Source organism: Vitis vinifera, chromosome 19 (assembly GCF_030704535.1).
Source record: "Vitis vinifera cultivar Pinot Noir 40024 chromosome 19, ASM3070453v1".
Classification (NCBI taxonomy): domain Eukaryota; kingdom Viridiplantae; phylum Streptophyta; class Magnoliopsida; order Vitales; family Vitaceae; genus Vitis; species Vitis vinifera.
The window spans coordinates 26557117-26573000 of record NC_081823.1 but is presented as its reverse complement, the minus strand read 5'-3'; the positions used below and the strand labels follow the sequence as shown (position 1 = coordinate 26573000).

At 37.3% G+C, this 15884-nt stretch overlaps 1 protein-coding gene across 2 annotated transcripts in view; it reads right to left on the bottom strand.

The window, feature by feature from the left end:
* LOC100262240 (succinate-semialdehyde dehydrogenase, mitochondrial) overlaps positions 1–14296 on the bottom strand; it is a 29969-nt gene extending 15673 nt beyond the window's left edge. Inside the window, exons 1-8 of one of the 2 annotated variants that reach the window (XM_002265478.5) lie at positions 13909–14296; positions 12408–12521; positions 10961–11060; positions 10360–10408; positions 8642–8729; positions 8412–8522; positions 1217–1279; positions 965–1075 (exon numbers count right to left, since the gene is read on the bottom strand). In XM_002265478.5, the coding sequence (XP_002265514.1) occupies positions 965–1075; positions 1217–1279; positions 8412–8522; positions 8642–8729; positions 10360–10408; positions 10961–11060; positions 12408–12521; positions 13909–14013 (741 nt within the window). In that variant the 5' untranslated portion in view covers positions 14014–14296. The remainder of the gene's footprint in view (positions 1–964; positions 1076–1216; positions 1280–8411; positions 8523–8641; positions 8730–10359; positions 10409–10960; positions 11061–12407; positions 12522–13908) is intronic. The other variant, XM_059735605.1, reaches the window with a different exon arrangement.
* Positions 14297–15884: the final 1588 nt, after the last annotated feature.

The following is a 15884-nucleotide window of genomic DNA, read 5'->3' as shown; positions in this document are numbered from 1 at the left end:
ATAAACTTGGCATAAAAAACATCTATTTGCTAAAGCCCAACCCTTCTTCTGAATTTGGTCTAAAGTTAAAACTTTTCCCCAAGAATTTATATTGGGAATGGATCAATATCGTTGTTAGAATTTGTGGACTAGATAGGTTCTTTGTAGGGCATGGCCAATGATTTGTGAACTTTTTATGTATACATTATGTATACACTTACACTTATCAAAAAAAAAAAAACATTCTTTTCAAAACAAATAGTAACATCACCCAAAAGGTGTGTCAAAGTAGACTCAGATATTGCAGAGTTACAGAAACTCATAGTAATAGTTTACCCCTTGGGCAATGACACAATCAGATGCAAAAGTAAGAGCAAGTTTGCCTTCTAAACATTAGTATCCAAATACCTGCAGAAATAGGTTATAGTAATCAACTTATATTCTCATCCATCATGTCATGTACCAATAAGATGTACAGGCCATAATGATCACTATCTTATTCCTGTATCTAATAATAATATGATATGTCAATTGATGGCCATAACAATGGACCAGTGTAACTTTTTTCTTTTAATCAAAACCTTATGATTTGCACACCAAATGTCAGTCAAGCTGAACAACGTTTAGAGGAATGCCTTTAAACATTATAAAACAGAAGGCCCAAAAAGTTCTTTCCACCAAAAATTCACTAAAAAAAATTAAATTATTAATGGCTTATTTACACATGCCATTAATCACGCCCCTGCTAGACAGCCTAAACTAGCTTGGAGAGTTCTGCTATAGCATCAATGGACCCCACAATCTGAAACCACACCCCTTTGTGTTTATGAAAATTTTTGATAAAAAATTCCAATTAAATGCCAAATTTGCGATCTATAGAAACATTCCAAGTTGCAAAATGTTATTTCCAACTTAAGATGAAACCAAATCAAGAGTAATTTCCATGAAAGCCAATAAAAGAAGATTATACAGATATAAGGATTACCGGTGGTATTCCAGCTTGAAGGGCAAGCTCAGCTGCTGCTAAGGCTGTCAATGGTGTAAGTTCAGAAGGTTTTATAACCACTGTGCAGCCACAAGCAAGGGCAGGACCAACCTGACACAAATGTAAAAAGATGTCATTTGAGCATGACAATCAACCACCAACCAGATTATCTGCTCACAAGACTGATACAGAATTACAAAAAATTATGTCCCATTGTCTAGTCACAATGCAATAAACCTAGATCTGACACACCTTCCGTGTGATCATAGCCAATGGAAAGTTCCAAGGAGTAATTGCACCAACAACACCTACAGGCTGCAAAAGAAAGATTCAAAAGCCTATGGTAAGCAACAGAAAACAAGAGAATTGCAAGAGAATGACCAATATTGGGAAGTCTAATGAAGCCATAGCTAGAATCATCCATCAAAAGCTATAATCATAAGTGTCAAGTGTCTAAAAACTGGTGGTAGAAGCTGTTACAGAAAATGCAATCAGCTCAGAAAAAGGAATAAAAATGGCAGACAAAGTTCTAAAAACTAAAATTAATTACGAAAATATTGGCCAATGGTTCAGCAGAGTTTCACATTTCCCTTACATATATACCTGATGTTTTAAAAGGCCAAGGGTGGACTTGAGGCTTTGTGAGCAAATGAAGCAAGGTGTAAGCCTTGAGTGGAACATGGGTAAGCCTCAACTTAAACAATAAAATATCAATAATAATGAAAAAGAAATTAAAAAAATTAAAAAATTTGAAGAAAAAAAAATATTAATAAAATCACATGAAAATTGAATAATAAGAAAATTCATAATAATCAAATTAATTATTTTTCATTGCCAATAATTTCTAATTTAGTTCCTCTTTATTTCTTCTAAAATTCAATTATCACTAATGGCTTCATCAAAATAATTTTCCAAGGAATTATACTCATATCTAATTGCTTTATGTCCTCCCTATCAGTGTTAATATCCACCCATTCCTTTTCTTCAATCATCAATTTTATTTTTTTTTATAGGAAACAACAATTATATATATTGATAGAAAAAGAAGTACAAAAGAAGGATGAGGAATCCTCCCTCCAAAGATAAAACTAAACAACACAATAAAATTTCTTCATCCATCAATTGCAGTGAACTTTTCCTTTATCTATTAATAAATGATTATATAAGAGCTCAACATTACAATGGCCAACAACTCCTTTATTTCTTCTCCTCGATCTATTTTTTCCCTCTCCAACTAAAGCATTAATTGGTAGCCAATTAAGCTCTAACTCTGAAAAGGACTTAACCTTGATCTTGAACCCAAGAAATAAAATAAAATAAAATAAAATAAACAAGGAAAGGAAAAAACTTATAAATCTACATCATAACCCCACAAAGCTGGAGAGGGGAAAGATTTTGCTGGAGTTTGAAAGATTGGAAGAATCGAAGAGAGTTCTAGGTCTTGGAAGCACTACGGTCAGGGGGATTCAGTTTCGTCTGGAAAAATGGAGGCCTGCGACGGGGTGCATGCTGGAAGGGGAAAGAAGGTGTGAGGCATGGGTGAGAATCGTGGGCCTCCCTGTCTCTCTTTGGGATCAGACCACTCTGAGAAGGATTGGGGAGGAGTGTGGGGGGTTTCTTGCAATAGATTCCCAAACAGAGAGGCTTGAAGAGCTTCAGTGGGCACGGATCCTGGTAAAGACGAACGGAGAAGAACTACCCAACGTGGTAGAAGTATGGATTGAAGATCTGTGCTATGTGCTAACCCTTTGGTGGGAGGTCAGGCCGATCTTGAAGGTAGGGTCGGCAGGGCTGAGAGGGTTGAAGAAAGCTGCAGTGGTCGAGGTTGGGGGTGAGGCTAGTGCACGCGCGAAGAGGCGCGTGATGGAGATGGAGGATGTTGCTAGGACCGAGACCCTGCAGCAGCTGGTAGATGGGACAAGTGGCCAGTCTAGTGGGTCGGGGCGTCAGGTGGAGGCCCGTTTGGGTGGGCTGAACGAAAGGGGCCCCGCTGAAGTCTTTAGGAATACTGTTTTGACTTTTAGGCCTTCTGGGCCTGACCCAAATGCTATCGAAGTTGGGCCATCGTGGGGTGGGTCGTCTGGACTGTTGGTTGATGGACCACATGATATTGGGCTCATGCAAAGGGAGGATGTGGAACGGGCCAAGCCAATTTTGCAGCCAGTTGAGTCTGGGCTGGAAGAGTTAGGCCCGTCTAGAGAGGCTTGCATGTTGGGAAGGACTGGCCCACGGCTAATGAAAGGGCCAGATGCAGCCATTTCTTCTTTCTGGCTGAAGAGCATGGAGGAGTTGGAGGATCCAAGCCCTGCGGTGAGTCCAAATACTGATGGTGCCCTTATGGAAGAAGCTCAGAGGTATGGAAATTTATCTAGTCTTGGTGGATTGTTGGTCCCTGCTGCTTCTTCTTCCCCTCCTCTCTTTTCTAGTCGGACCCCGTTGGGGTATTACGACTTCTATGGTGGTGGTTGGGAGGTTGCCCAGAGAGACTCCCAAGGCTGCAGTGGCAATGGTGTAGGGTTTATGGAGCAAGGGGCAGTAGCCAATTGGGAGTTGATGGAGACCAACAATGGTAGTGATGGTGAAGGTGGGGAGGAGCTACGTCTGATCCGTACAGAGACACAGGGAGACAAAGGATGGGAAGAGGTTGAGTGGGAAGATAGTGAATTGGCCAGGTTTAGCAAATTTCTGGGGTTTTCGACAAAAGGCTTGGAGAAGGATATATTGGATTTTTTGGTGAAGATCAGAAAAAGGAGGGAAAAAGTCCATAGTAAAATTCTTCTGGACAAATCGAAGTTTGAACGGGAGCTGAAAAGATTAGAATGCTCCATTAATTACGAAAGGGGGAAGAAGCTGAGGAATGGGACGCAAGTAAGAGGGGATCAAATGTTGGTTATCCAATGAAGTTAAGACTGTTAAGTTGGAACGTGCGGGGAGCTAATGATAGCTCCAAAAGGAAGGTGATTAAGGCCATGATTAGGAGTCAAAGGGTCGACTTGTTTTGCCTCCAGGAGACAAAAATTCAATCTATGGCTGAGGGAGTGGTTAGGAGTCTAGGGACTGGGAGGTTCCTGGAATGGGGTGCTCTGGATGCTCATGGCTCTGCGGGTGGTGTGCTGATTTGTTGGGATAAAAGAACCTTGGAAATGATTGAGATGGAAGTGGGTCAGTTCTCTATTTCCTGTAGGCTACGGAATGTGGAGGATGGGTTTGTCTGGACCTTCACAGGTGTTTATGGGCCGTTCTCTAGGGAGGATAGGGAGGCTTTTTGGGAAGAGTTAGGGGCAATTAGAGGCATATGGAGTGATCCGTGGTGTATTGGGGGCGATTTTAATGTCGTCCTGTCTCAAAGAGAAAGGAGCAGTCAGGGAAGGATAAGTGGTGCAATGAGAAGATTCGCCCAGGTAGTAGATGATTTAGAGCTTCTAGATCTTCCGCTGCAAGGTGGTGTGGTTTCATGGAGTGGGGGTAGAAATAACCAAGCATGGGCAAGATTGGATAGATTCCTTGTGACCCAGTGCTGGCTGGACAAGTTTTGTGGGATTGTTCAATGTAGGTTGTCGAGGCCCACATCTGATCATTTCCCTATTATGCTGAAGGGTGGAGGGTTAAGACGAGGCCCATCTCCGTTTAGGTTTGAAAATATGTGGCTGAAAGTTGATGGCTTTAAGGACCTCCTTAGGGACTGGTGGCAGGGGACAGTGGTGAGGGGGAAGGCCAGCTTTAGATTGGCCTCTAAGCTGAAGGTGATGAAACAGAAAATCAAAGAGTGGAATAGGGAGGTGTTTGGCAGACTTGAAGTTAACAAAAACTTGGCTCTCCAGCAGGTCGAGTTCTGGGACAGGGTGGAGAGTGAAAGGAGCCTGTCAGAAAACGAAACGGAAATGAAAAAAGAAGCTAAGGAAACTTTCAAGAAGTGGGTTCTCCTGGAAGAAACCCATTGGAGACAAGTGTCAAGGGAGTTGTGGTTGAAGGAAGGAGACAAAAATACAGGTTTCTTCCATCGCATGGCCAATGCCCATCGTAGAAATAATTCCCTGGACAGAATCAAAATCAATGGGGTGTGGAGGGCTGAGGAGCAGGAGGTAAGGAGGGGATTGTGCAAAATTTCCAACAACTTCTCACTGAAGAGCCAAGTTGGAGAGCGGATATTGAGGGGCTACACCTCCCTCGCCTAAATTCTTGTGAGGCTGAAGGTTTGGAGGTGCCTTTCACTATGGAAGAGATCCATGCTGCTTTGATGGGCATGAATGGGGACAAAGCTCCTGGACCAGACGGGTTTACAGGGGCTTTTTGGCAAACTTGTTGGGAATTTGTGAAGGAGGATATCATGGATCTGTTCAAGGAGTTCTATGTACAAAAATCTTTTGAAAAGAGTCTCAACACCACTTTCTTGGTTCTTATCCCTAAGAAAGGGGGAGCGGAGGATCTTGGGGAGTTCCGGCCTATTAGCTTGTTAGGGGGTTTGTACAAGCTTGTGGCGAAGGTGTTGGCAAATAGATTGAAGAAGGTCCTTGGAAAGGTGGTTTCAATGGATCAGAACGCCTTTGTGAGGGGGAGACAGATCTTGGATGCCTCTCTTATAGCTAATGAGGTGGTTGATTTCTGGTACAAGCGTAAGGAGAAGGGGCTGATCTGCAAATTGGACATCGAAAAAGCATATGACAGCATCAACTGGAGTTTCCTTATGAAGGTCTTACAAAAGATGGGATTTGGGACTTGGTGGATGGAGTGGATTTGGTGGTGCATTTCAACTGCCAAATTTTCTATTTTGGTAAATGGGGTACCGGCAGGTTTTTTCCCAAGTTCTAAGGGGCTGCGTCAGGGTGATCCTCTATCTCCCTATCTCTTTGTCATGGGTATGGAAGTGTTAAGTGCTCTCATAAGAAGGGCTGTTGGGGGAGGGTTCGTCTCAGGGTGCAACCTTAAGGGAAGAGGAGGGCTGGTGATGGAGGTTTCTCATCTATTATTTGCGGATGACACAATCATTTTTTGTGAAGCTAAGAAAGAGTATCTAACCTCTTTAAGCTGGATTTTGGCTTGGTTTGAGGCGGCGTCTGGTCTAAGAATAAACCTAGCTAAAAGCGTGCTAATCCCTATTGGGGAGGTTGAAGAAATTGAGGAAATGGCAGTGGAGCTTGGGTGCAAAGTGGGAGCTCTTCCCTCAGTTTATCTGGGGCTGCCTCTTGGAGTCCATCACAAGGCCATATCTATGTGGGATGGGGTGGAAGAAAGAATGAGGAGAAGATTAGCCCTTTGGAAAAGACAATACATTTCTAAGGGCGGGAGAATAACCCTCATCAAGAGCACCTTGGCCAGCATTCCAATTTATCAATTGTCCCTTTTTCGTATGCCAAAGTCAGTAGCGAAAAGGCTTGAAAAGTTACAAAGAGATTTTCTTTGGGGAGGGGGGAGGATGGAAAGGAAAGTTCACCTTATCAACTGGGAGGTGGTGTGCACTCAAAAAGTGAATGGTGGGCTTGGAATACGGAAGATTGATCTCCTTAACAAAGCCTTATTGAGCAAGTGGATTTGGAGGTTTGCCGTTGAAGAGGATATTCTTTGGAAGAAAGTGATTGGGGTGAAATATGGTCAAGAAGGCCTTGGTTGGCGGACAAATGAAGCCCGCGGAGCCTTTGGGGTTGGGGTTTGGAAGGAGATCTTGAAGGAGGCAAATTGGTGTTGGGATAACATTAGGTTTAAGGTGGGGAAGGGGACGAGGGTAAACTTTTGGACTGATCATTGGTGTGGTGAAGAGGCGCTGTCCAGAATTTTCCCTCAATTATTTGCTTTGGCGGTCCACAAAAATGCAACTATCAGTGAGGTTTGGGACTCTAGCCTTGGTCAAGGAGGTTGGAATCTCAGATTTGCTAGGGATTCAAATGATTGGGAGCTGGATTTAATAGAAGCTATGTTTAACATGCTGAGGGATTTCAAGATCTCCCAAGAGGAGGACTCGGTGGTTTGGAGAGGCGGAGGTCAAGGTATTTTTGGAGTCAGATGTGCTTACAATCTGCTGGCTGCTCCTAACTCCATTGATTTCCCAGTTAGATGCATTTGGGTGGACAAGGTCCCTACTAAAGCTGCTTTTTTTGCTTGGGAAGCTACATGGGGGAAGATCCTTACGTTGGATAGGCTCCAAAGAAGAGGGTGGCAGCTTCCTAACCGCTATTTTTTGTGTGGTTGTGAAGAGGAAAATGTAAATCACATTCTTTTACACTGTACAGTGGCTAGGGTTCTCTGGGATATTATCCTTGCCTTGTTTGGGGCTCATTGGGTGTTCCCAGAGACGGTCATAGAGGTGTTACTTAGTTGGAGGGGCTCCTTTGTGGGGAAAAAGAGGAAAAAAATCTGGAATTCCATACCGGTGTGTATTTTTTGGACGGTTTGGAAGGAGAGAAATAGATTAGCCTTTAGAGGGGGTTGGGCTAGAGTGTACATGGGAGAGGAGTTGGGCTAGAGTGTACATGGGAGAGGAGTCCTCTTCGCTTTTACTTTTTTTGGAGTGGCTAGCGGCTACCTAAGGGCCGTTTGAGGCTGCTTGTCTTTTTTGCGTTTTGGGGTGTGGCTGAGTTTGTATACATCCTGTATGCTTTTGGCTTTTTTGCCCTTTAATACAAGTTGCGCTTATTTATCAAAAAAAAAAAAATAACCCCACAAAGCACAACTCATTAAAACTATTGAATATTGAGGTTTAAAACTCTTATAAAACATATACCAAAAAAACCCAATAAGGCCCTAAAACAATTAAAACCCTTTGAATATTTGATACTTAAGCCTCAATAGCCTCAAGGCTATATCTCAAGATTGTAAGCCTCTACAGGGTGAGCCTCAAGCCTTGATTACCCTATATGGGGTGAGCCTCAAGCCTCGATTACCCTATATTCAGGCTACAGCCTAAATGCTAATTTGCATAACCTAGCCTTGAGGTGAGCCTTGAAACATAAGCCTTAATAGCTTTCTAAATCACTACATATACCATATACCCTTTTATTATAAGCTAAATCACTGTATATACCCTGTAAGCCTCAGTAGCTTTCAAATCACAAAATATACATTGTAAGCCTTAATAGCCTTTTAAATCACTATATATACCTTGTCTTTATTTATGTCTCTGTGTGATCTTTTTAAAAACATTGTTTCCTTTGTTGTTTCCCTTCCAAAACACATAATGGCTAATCAAAAAGAAGAAAAATATGCTCCATATAAAACAAAACATATTGCACAGTTTAAGGTGGTAAAAACAACATTTTTATCAACATTAGAACCATGGTATTGCCAAATTTAAATGTTTTGGGCATTTCCAGGTCAAACAACCTAATAATCATGTTGTAGTCGACCCAAGCATGTAATCTTGTTAAATTGGGGTATCTCAAGATAAAGAGAAAAGTTTAAGACAATTATTTGCATCAAAACTTGTATAGAATTAAGATATAAGCCAGTGCTTCACCTGCTTTAAAACAAGCAGCCGACGATCAGCTAGTGGTGATGGAATTATATCACCATATATACGTTTTGCCTCCTCTGCAGAGAACTCAATAAAGGCAGCCCCATAGTTAACCTGCAAATTGACTTTCCAGTGTCACATGTTGCAGAGAATTAATGACAAATAGTGAAGAAAAATTTGTGATACAATTACTACTCCTTAAGTTTCTTAAAGCAAAGTTGAGAATGGCATACCTCACCAATGGCTTCTTTTAGGGGTTTTCCTTGCTCTAGTGTTATGATTTGACCAAGCTCTTCTTTATTGGCAATTAGTAAATCATACCTTCAATCACATCCAGAGATGATATCACAAAAATTTCATTGGGTATAAAGTTTTGACAGATTCAAAACAGAACACATCTTTTATACACATCTTTCATACCTTCAAATACAAAAGCTTTAAGAAACAACTGACCATATTAAATGCAGGCATGATTCAACTTCAAAACACATCTTTTATAAAAAAGTACCGAAGTAGCTGAACAACATAAATTTATAGGATTAATAAGAAAACTTTACACCAAATGCTAAATTTTCTTCCAAAAACTTAAGTCAGAATTTCAAAACAGAACTCCAAAACTCATAATTTACGTATTTTTTTCTGATGAAGGACCAAAGAGGCCAAAGGAAACCTATGTATTCAAGGCTGTACATGAATGGGAAAAAAAAAATTGTAACCAGTGTTACTCCTCTTCATTTTCTTTGACTATATCTCATTTTCAACCCACTAACCAAATTCAAAATATATGTATATGACATATATATAATGATCAAATCAGTTGCTCTTCCGGGATAAGAAACATTGTGCTTATATAAATTGAACCACACAATAGGAAGAAACCAACACATAAAGGCATTGAACTTTAAACTCATTGAATTTCTTATGATTTCTAGGTATGAAATGTACAATATACTATGCATCTACATGTTATAGCCAAAATTTATGTTAATGTTTTGAAATTTACAAAGAATTTGGCGGCTGTTGTATACATTGTGTATACTTTGGTGTGCCCCTTTTTGGCGTTTTTCAGAACTATTGCTATTTATCTATAAATAAATAAAAAAGGAAAAGAAAAATTCATCGGTTTTAAAATTTACTCTTAAAATTATCAGTGTGCAAATTCACTAGTGTTTACAATCAAATAGCTTTGTTTAACAATGCCAGGCTTCCCTGCAATAATGCTTCACACTCATTCCCACATATTTCAAAACCTTAATTAAAAAAATAATTTAAAAAAAAAAAAAGAAAAAAAATTGATGTACTCTTATTATTATAGTCAAAACCAGTTTCAAAACAATCCTCCAAGTCTTTAACCCATCTCCAAAGCACTTGCAAGCTAAGTATATGAAAACCAACTAAATATTTCTCTTTAGCTTCTTTTTTTTTCTCTCAAAAGAAGATACTTTATCAACTGGAGACCTGCCCACTCAAATTGCGCGAAAATGAAAGAGAGGAAATGAAAGTGACTCTCTCAAAGTAACAAATATTCCCAGCTCCTACTTATGACAATATGATTTCAGGGCACACAAACAAAAATCACTTGACCCAAAAAACTTTTAAAAAATAATAATTATTTTTTGATAGGTAAAAAAGCAATAATATTAAAAGTGCTTGGAAAAGGCACACGGAGGATATAAATAGCATCAAAAGGCAAGCAAAAGGAAAGAGCAACAAACCACCACCCAAACAAAACAGAAGCCCCAAAGACCTAGGAACACCTTCAAAAAAAATAATAGTAATATAAGAGAAATGCAATTCTCTCCTACATGTTGCAACGACAATGGACTCTATGACTTCTTTGTCTGAGTTATTTAATTAGATTCACTAAAATAGGTAGCTATTTTCAATAGTGAATCAAATTAAATAACTTAAATAGTTAAAAAAAGATCATAGAATATAGATTTCCCCATACCATTTCCGCAGACGTTTGCTCCTTTCAGCAGCAGTAAGTTTGCTCCAAGCTACACAGATAACAAGGTGAGGATGGTAAATACAAGGAATTACATGTAAATCAAAAAATTAAGAATGTAACACAAGGGGTAATGAGAACTCATTGCCCCCAATTCCACCTTAACCTGCACTTGCCTTTGGCAACCCTATTCTAACTTAACCTACATATGCCTCTGGAAGCATCAAAATACAACTCCTTGTAAAAGACTTCTTATCAGCCACAAGTAATATCTTTTAGTATTCTATTTTTTTTATGCTGGTCGCATATTTATTATAAGCAACCACAATATATCTTTTGCCATCACATGAATCAATGATGCATGTTTATATGTCATCTGAGATTGTTACCTCCGACAGGTACAGATCAAGTAAAACATTGCTGTGAGAGGTGTCATGCCTATAGGACTAAAACAATATATCTTTATGTAATAAAAAGAAAAAAAAGGAACATTAAGAAATATAACCCCCACCTCAATAGGTAAATACAACAAAATATGCTTAATCCAAAAGATTGTGCTTTCCAAAGAATCACAACATAGTAGAGAAGCACAATAATCACTTACAAAGGAATGCCTCATAAGCTACAGATATCGCATCATTCGTCTCCTGCCCTCCCATGCATGGAACATTTACTAAAACATCACCAGTAGCAGGGTTGTGGACCTGCCAAGAGATGCAACACCTTTACCACTATAAATATGTACAATGATATGGTAGAGATCAAAGAAAAGAATAATTAATCAGCAAAAAAATAAAAGGAACCATAGATAAGTCTGATATCAAATTTTTTTTTTTTTTTTTTTTTTGGATAAGTATAGATAAGTCTGATATCATGTCTTATGTTGTTTAGATTCCACAGCTGAGAGTGCATTCCAGCTATTTTCTAATATGGGATTTCTCATTTCTAGAGAGAAGATTTCAATCGGGCCTGAAGCTCATTTATATAAGGTTAATGCCATTGTCAAATCGGTGCAATCTAGCAAGAGTGATTTGTGGGGAAAAACTGGAGTGTCTGAGAACAGGGTGAAAACCCCAGCAATTCTAGTATTCTAGGCAATAGCAAAGGGCTAAGTATGCGATATATATGGCATCTGTTTCTCTTCTTTTTTTTTCTACTATCTGTGTGACAAATAAAATAAAAATTAAACAAAGGAAAAAAGAAAGCACAAGAAGTATAAAAACAGACATTTAGAGCAAGGCCAAAAAATCCTACATCAATGTCACATTGACACATCAAACCAGGTAAAGTACTAATGCAGGACTTGACATAACATGAATATGGAATGGGATGTGCATCTTCAGTCCATACAAAAAACTGACACCCAGGCACGCACACAAACTAGACACCGGTAACTGAGTCTATGCAACAAAATTTTAGAGCCCAATCATCAAGTATAAGATTTGAGGGTAATACCACAAAATCCTTTGAAATATACCAAGTGACAATATGACAATAAAAGGAAAATTAAAAAAACACTGTTTAGCACCACCATTTCAGTGGAATGATAAATTTTGAAGGCAGAACATCTCTTTCTTTCCAAATTGTCCATAAAATCAAGGTAAGGATCAAGCTTTTGAACAAAAGAAATAAATAAACAATGAGCATAAAACAAAACAAAACAATAATTTTGTAGATAAATATTCAGCTCAATACAGCAAAAGGTTTAAGCCCCAATGCAAATTTGTCTTCACTGTTGAGCTCAATCTAAGGCCATATCCTCTGTAATGCAGAACTTATTGCCCTGGATATATAGCCAACTTCAAGTAGTTGGGATAAGGTTATGTTGAATTGACTATTAACACCAAAGTGAAATTCCTTGCAATCTTATTCTAACTATTTTAATACTGAATTCATTACTAGTCACTATTTTTCCATTTTTTAATAAATTTTACACCAAAAGCTTTAATTACTCATTACAATTAGGAATTGATATCTGGTACTAGCCCCCTATATACTCTACAACACATGCAGATTGTAGCATTATTGGAAAGGGGAAAAAACAGTCAAACCGGTATGGTCTTCCCATCATAAGCTTCAGTCCATTTTCCTCCAATAAGGCACTGGCTCCGAAGTAGACCTGAACTATTCAGCCGAGCCACAAGATTTTGTGTGTCCATGCTTATCTGATCATCAAAAACCCTCTTTCAATCAGATGAATTTGCACATTTGGAATATGAATTGAAAACAATTTCTAGAACATGAAACAAATTCACCTTAGTATCAAGATGAGGCAAACAATCATAAAAGAAAATTGCTAAATAAGACATCAATGGCTGAGATAATCATCATATCTTTCTTTTATTCGTGCACTACATGGAGTACAGTATAAAGAACAGAGTATTTCGCAAAAAAAATGCAGAGGTATTCACTATACAGTGTGAGTACACTCACAGAGTACCCAGAAAGTACTAAAAGGGAAAAAAATGATATTCCTGCCCAAATGCCCCCTGAATAGCAGAAAATCTACTTGGTGAAGACATTTGTAATAAATAGCATTGCTCATCAAAAAATAGAACAAAATCTACAGAATATAACAGAAGACACATACATTCACATCTCAGTTGTGAAAAATAAAAAAAACAAACAACCAAAAAAAGAAAGTAGTCAATCAGCACAACTAGCAAATTAAAATTGCCAAAAGCAGCACGAAAAAATATTGAATTGTTATTATCAAAACTGAGATTGAGATTGTGATGACATATATGAACTTAGCCCCAGTGGTGAGTGTCTGTGTCTATGGGACTGCAAGTGAGATTTATATTCAACGGCAATCTATTGAATATTTGAATTCAACAGCAAAAATACACATTCAGCTCAATTATGAAATCAAAAAACAATCAAACGATGAAAATAGAAAATTCACACAATCTGCAAATAAAAACCACCAATACACAGCAAAAAAAAAAAGTCAAACTGAGATCATCAAAATTGGAATGGAACTGTGTTTACATCTCTGGACACTTCAGTGTGTTTGAGGCACTGCAAGTGAGATTTGGAGCATACATACATTCTTAGCTCCATTATGAAAACCAAGAAACAATCAATAACAGGGGGGAAATCACACAATGTGCTAATCAAAATCACCAATAAACAGCAAAAAAAAAAAAAAATTTAAAAAAAACAAACAATCAAACAAACAGATCGAGCTAATCTGCAGCAACAGTGAAATGAAACCATTGAAAACTCAGATTGGGATCGAGATTACATGTCGCAGCGCGCTACAGTGAGAGAGAGAGAGAGAGAGTGAGTATATGAGTGCGAAGACATAGATGTGGTGGTCGTGAAAATCAAGAAACAATCAACAACAACAAATATGCAATTTCACACAATGCGCCACCAAAAATCACCGATAAACAGCAGAACAAGTTCAACATCGAGACCGAGACTGAGATTTACATATGAGGAGTTTGCTACAGTGATTGAGTGTGAGACTGAGGGAGTTCGAGTGAGAGAGATTTATACAGATAGAGAGACAGAGAGAGGTGGAGGTAGGTGGCGGTAGTTGAGTACCTGGCGAGTGAGGACAGCGGAGGGTCGGAGAACGGAAGCAGTCCGGGGGCCGTGACACAGCGCTGAGCAGCTGCTCCGCAACAGACCCATCTGCGATATCCCCATTTCAACGAAACGCTTCTCACCGACCACTGATGCAACCCTCTCCTTTTATAGCCAGGTGCCCCAGCCTCGTGACCCTAAATCGCGTCGTTTTGTGTTCGGGCCGGCAGCTGCAGCACTCCCTCACCTCTCACTACCAATCTTGTTTAGTTGCTGAGAGAATTGTGGGGGCCACAACAATCAAATAGCAACGATTTATATGACTAATTACTCTCCTTGGTGTTTGACCTTATTAAAGAAAATGAGAGGATAAGGAAGGAGGTGGCAAGTATGAAAAACACTGATGGTGATGGATTTTTAGGTATGTTGGTGTGTTAATAAAGTAGATATTTGTGTTGGGTGTTATGCAAATATAAAATTTCTTTTTTAACTTATTTTTACTATTTATTTTTTAGACTTTTTGGTAAATTAATTTTTAAGAAATTTTTTTAATATCCCTTTAACGCTATTATATAAAAACTCAAAATTGTGTGATTTAAAAATATTTTTTTTATTTTTAAAAACAGAAAATTATTTTTAAAAATTCATTTTTAATTATTATTTTTTATTTTTTATTTAAAAATATAAAATATAAAATAGTTTTTAGAAAACAAGTAAAAATTGTTTTCACAATTTTTTAAAGTAAAAAAAATTAAATAAATTAAAAAAAACCATAAAAAAACAAATAAAATTAAACGTCATATTACTTTTCTCTCTCTCTCCACAATGTAAAATTTATACTAAAAGTTTTCAAATATGACATTTCTTCAAATTCTATGTTTTTTTTTTTTTTCTTTTAAATTCTTTAAAATTTTGCATTAAATAAATAAATTTTAAATCAAACTATACTTAATAAATAAAATTTATTAGATTTCAAAAATAATTTAATATATATATATAATGGTTCTAGTAATCTTTAAAAATAATTTGAAATTTAAATTATAATCACATTAATACTTAAAAATTAAACAAGACTTAGGCGGTATTTGTTTTTTTACTTAATTCTAAATAGAACCTTAATGCTTAATAGTGTTAAATATTAGGTTATTTGTTTTTGTAGTATTTTATTTCTATTAAGTATTAAAAAATAAAAAAAAAAACCAATATATTATTTTTTTCTATTTAGAAAAAGCTACATATTTTGGTTTTTTCTATTTAGTAAAAAGTTTATAATAAGTCATGAAAAAGTAGAAAAACAAAGAATCTAAATTTTGAAAACAAATTGCTTTTAGTAAAAAACCAAAAAAACAAACACCACTTAAATGTCTTAATGAGTTTAATAATTTTTAAAAATAATTTGAAACGCAAATAATAATCTCATTAATATTATAAATTGTGGAGAAAATTTCGTTCACAATGAGTTTATTATTTCTTTTTTATACATAATTATATTTTTATAAAAATAAACTTCAAATCAAGCTGTTGCTATCAGAGAAACCTCATGAAGATAAGGTTTCTTTAAAAAAACAAAAAACTTATCAACTTAATTGAAGTGCTTTAGACTTGAAAATTTTTAAAATATCAATTAAGACTTTGTTAAAAAATGGTCTTTATTTAAAAACCAAAAAAATGCATGAACTTTCAAAATATTGGGTTAAAGCAAATGATCATCCACATGTCATGTGGATGACCACACAATCATCTACTTACTCTATTTTCTTTTGGGAAGCCATCTCATGTGCATGGTCATATGGACGTCCATATTTGTGTTTTGGCCTATATCACCTCACTGCAACTCATTAAATGCTCAAACAACTAATAGGGGAACTTGTTTTTAACAATTAGTTCGACTTTTTAACTCTTATATAAAGACCTTATACTTCATCTATTACAGAGTGGAGTTCCAAATTGTTATTCAATCATCTTTTAAGCCTTAAGAAAATATTTTGAGTGTA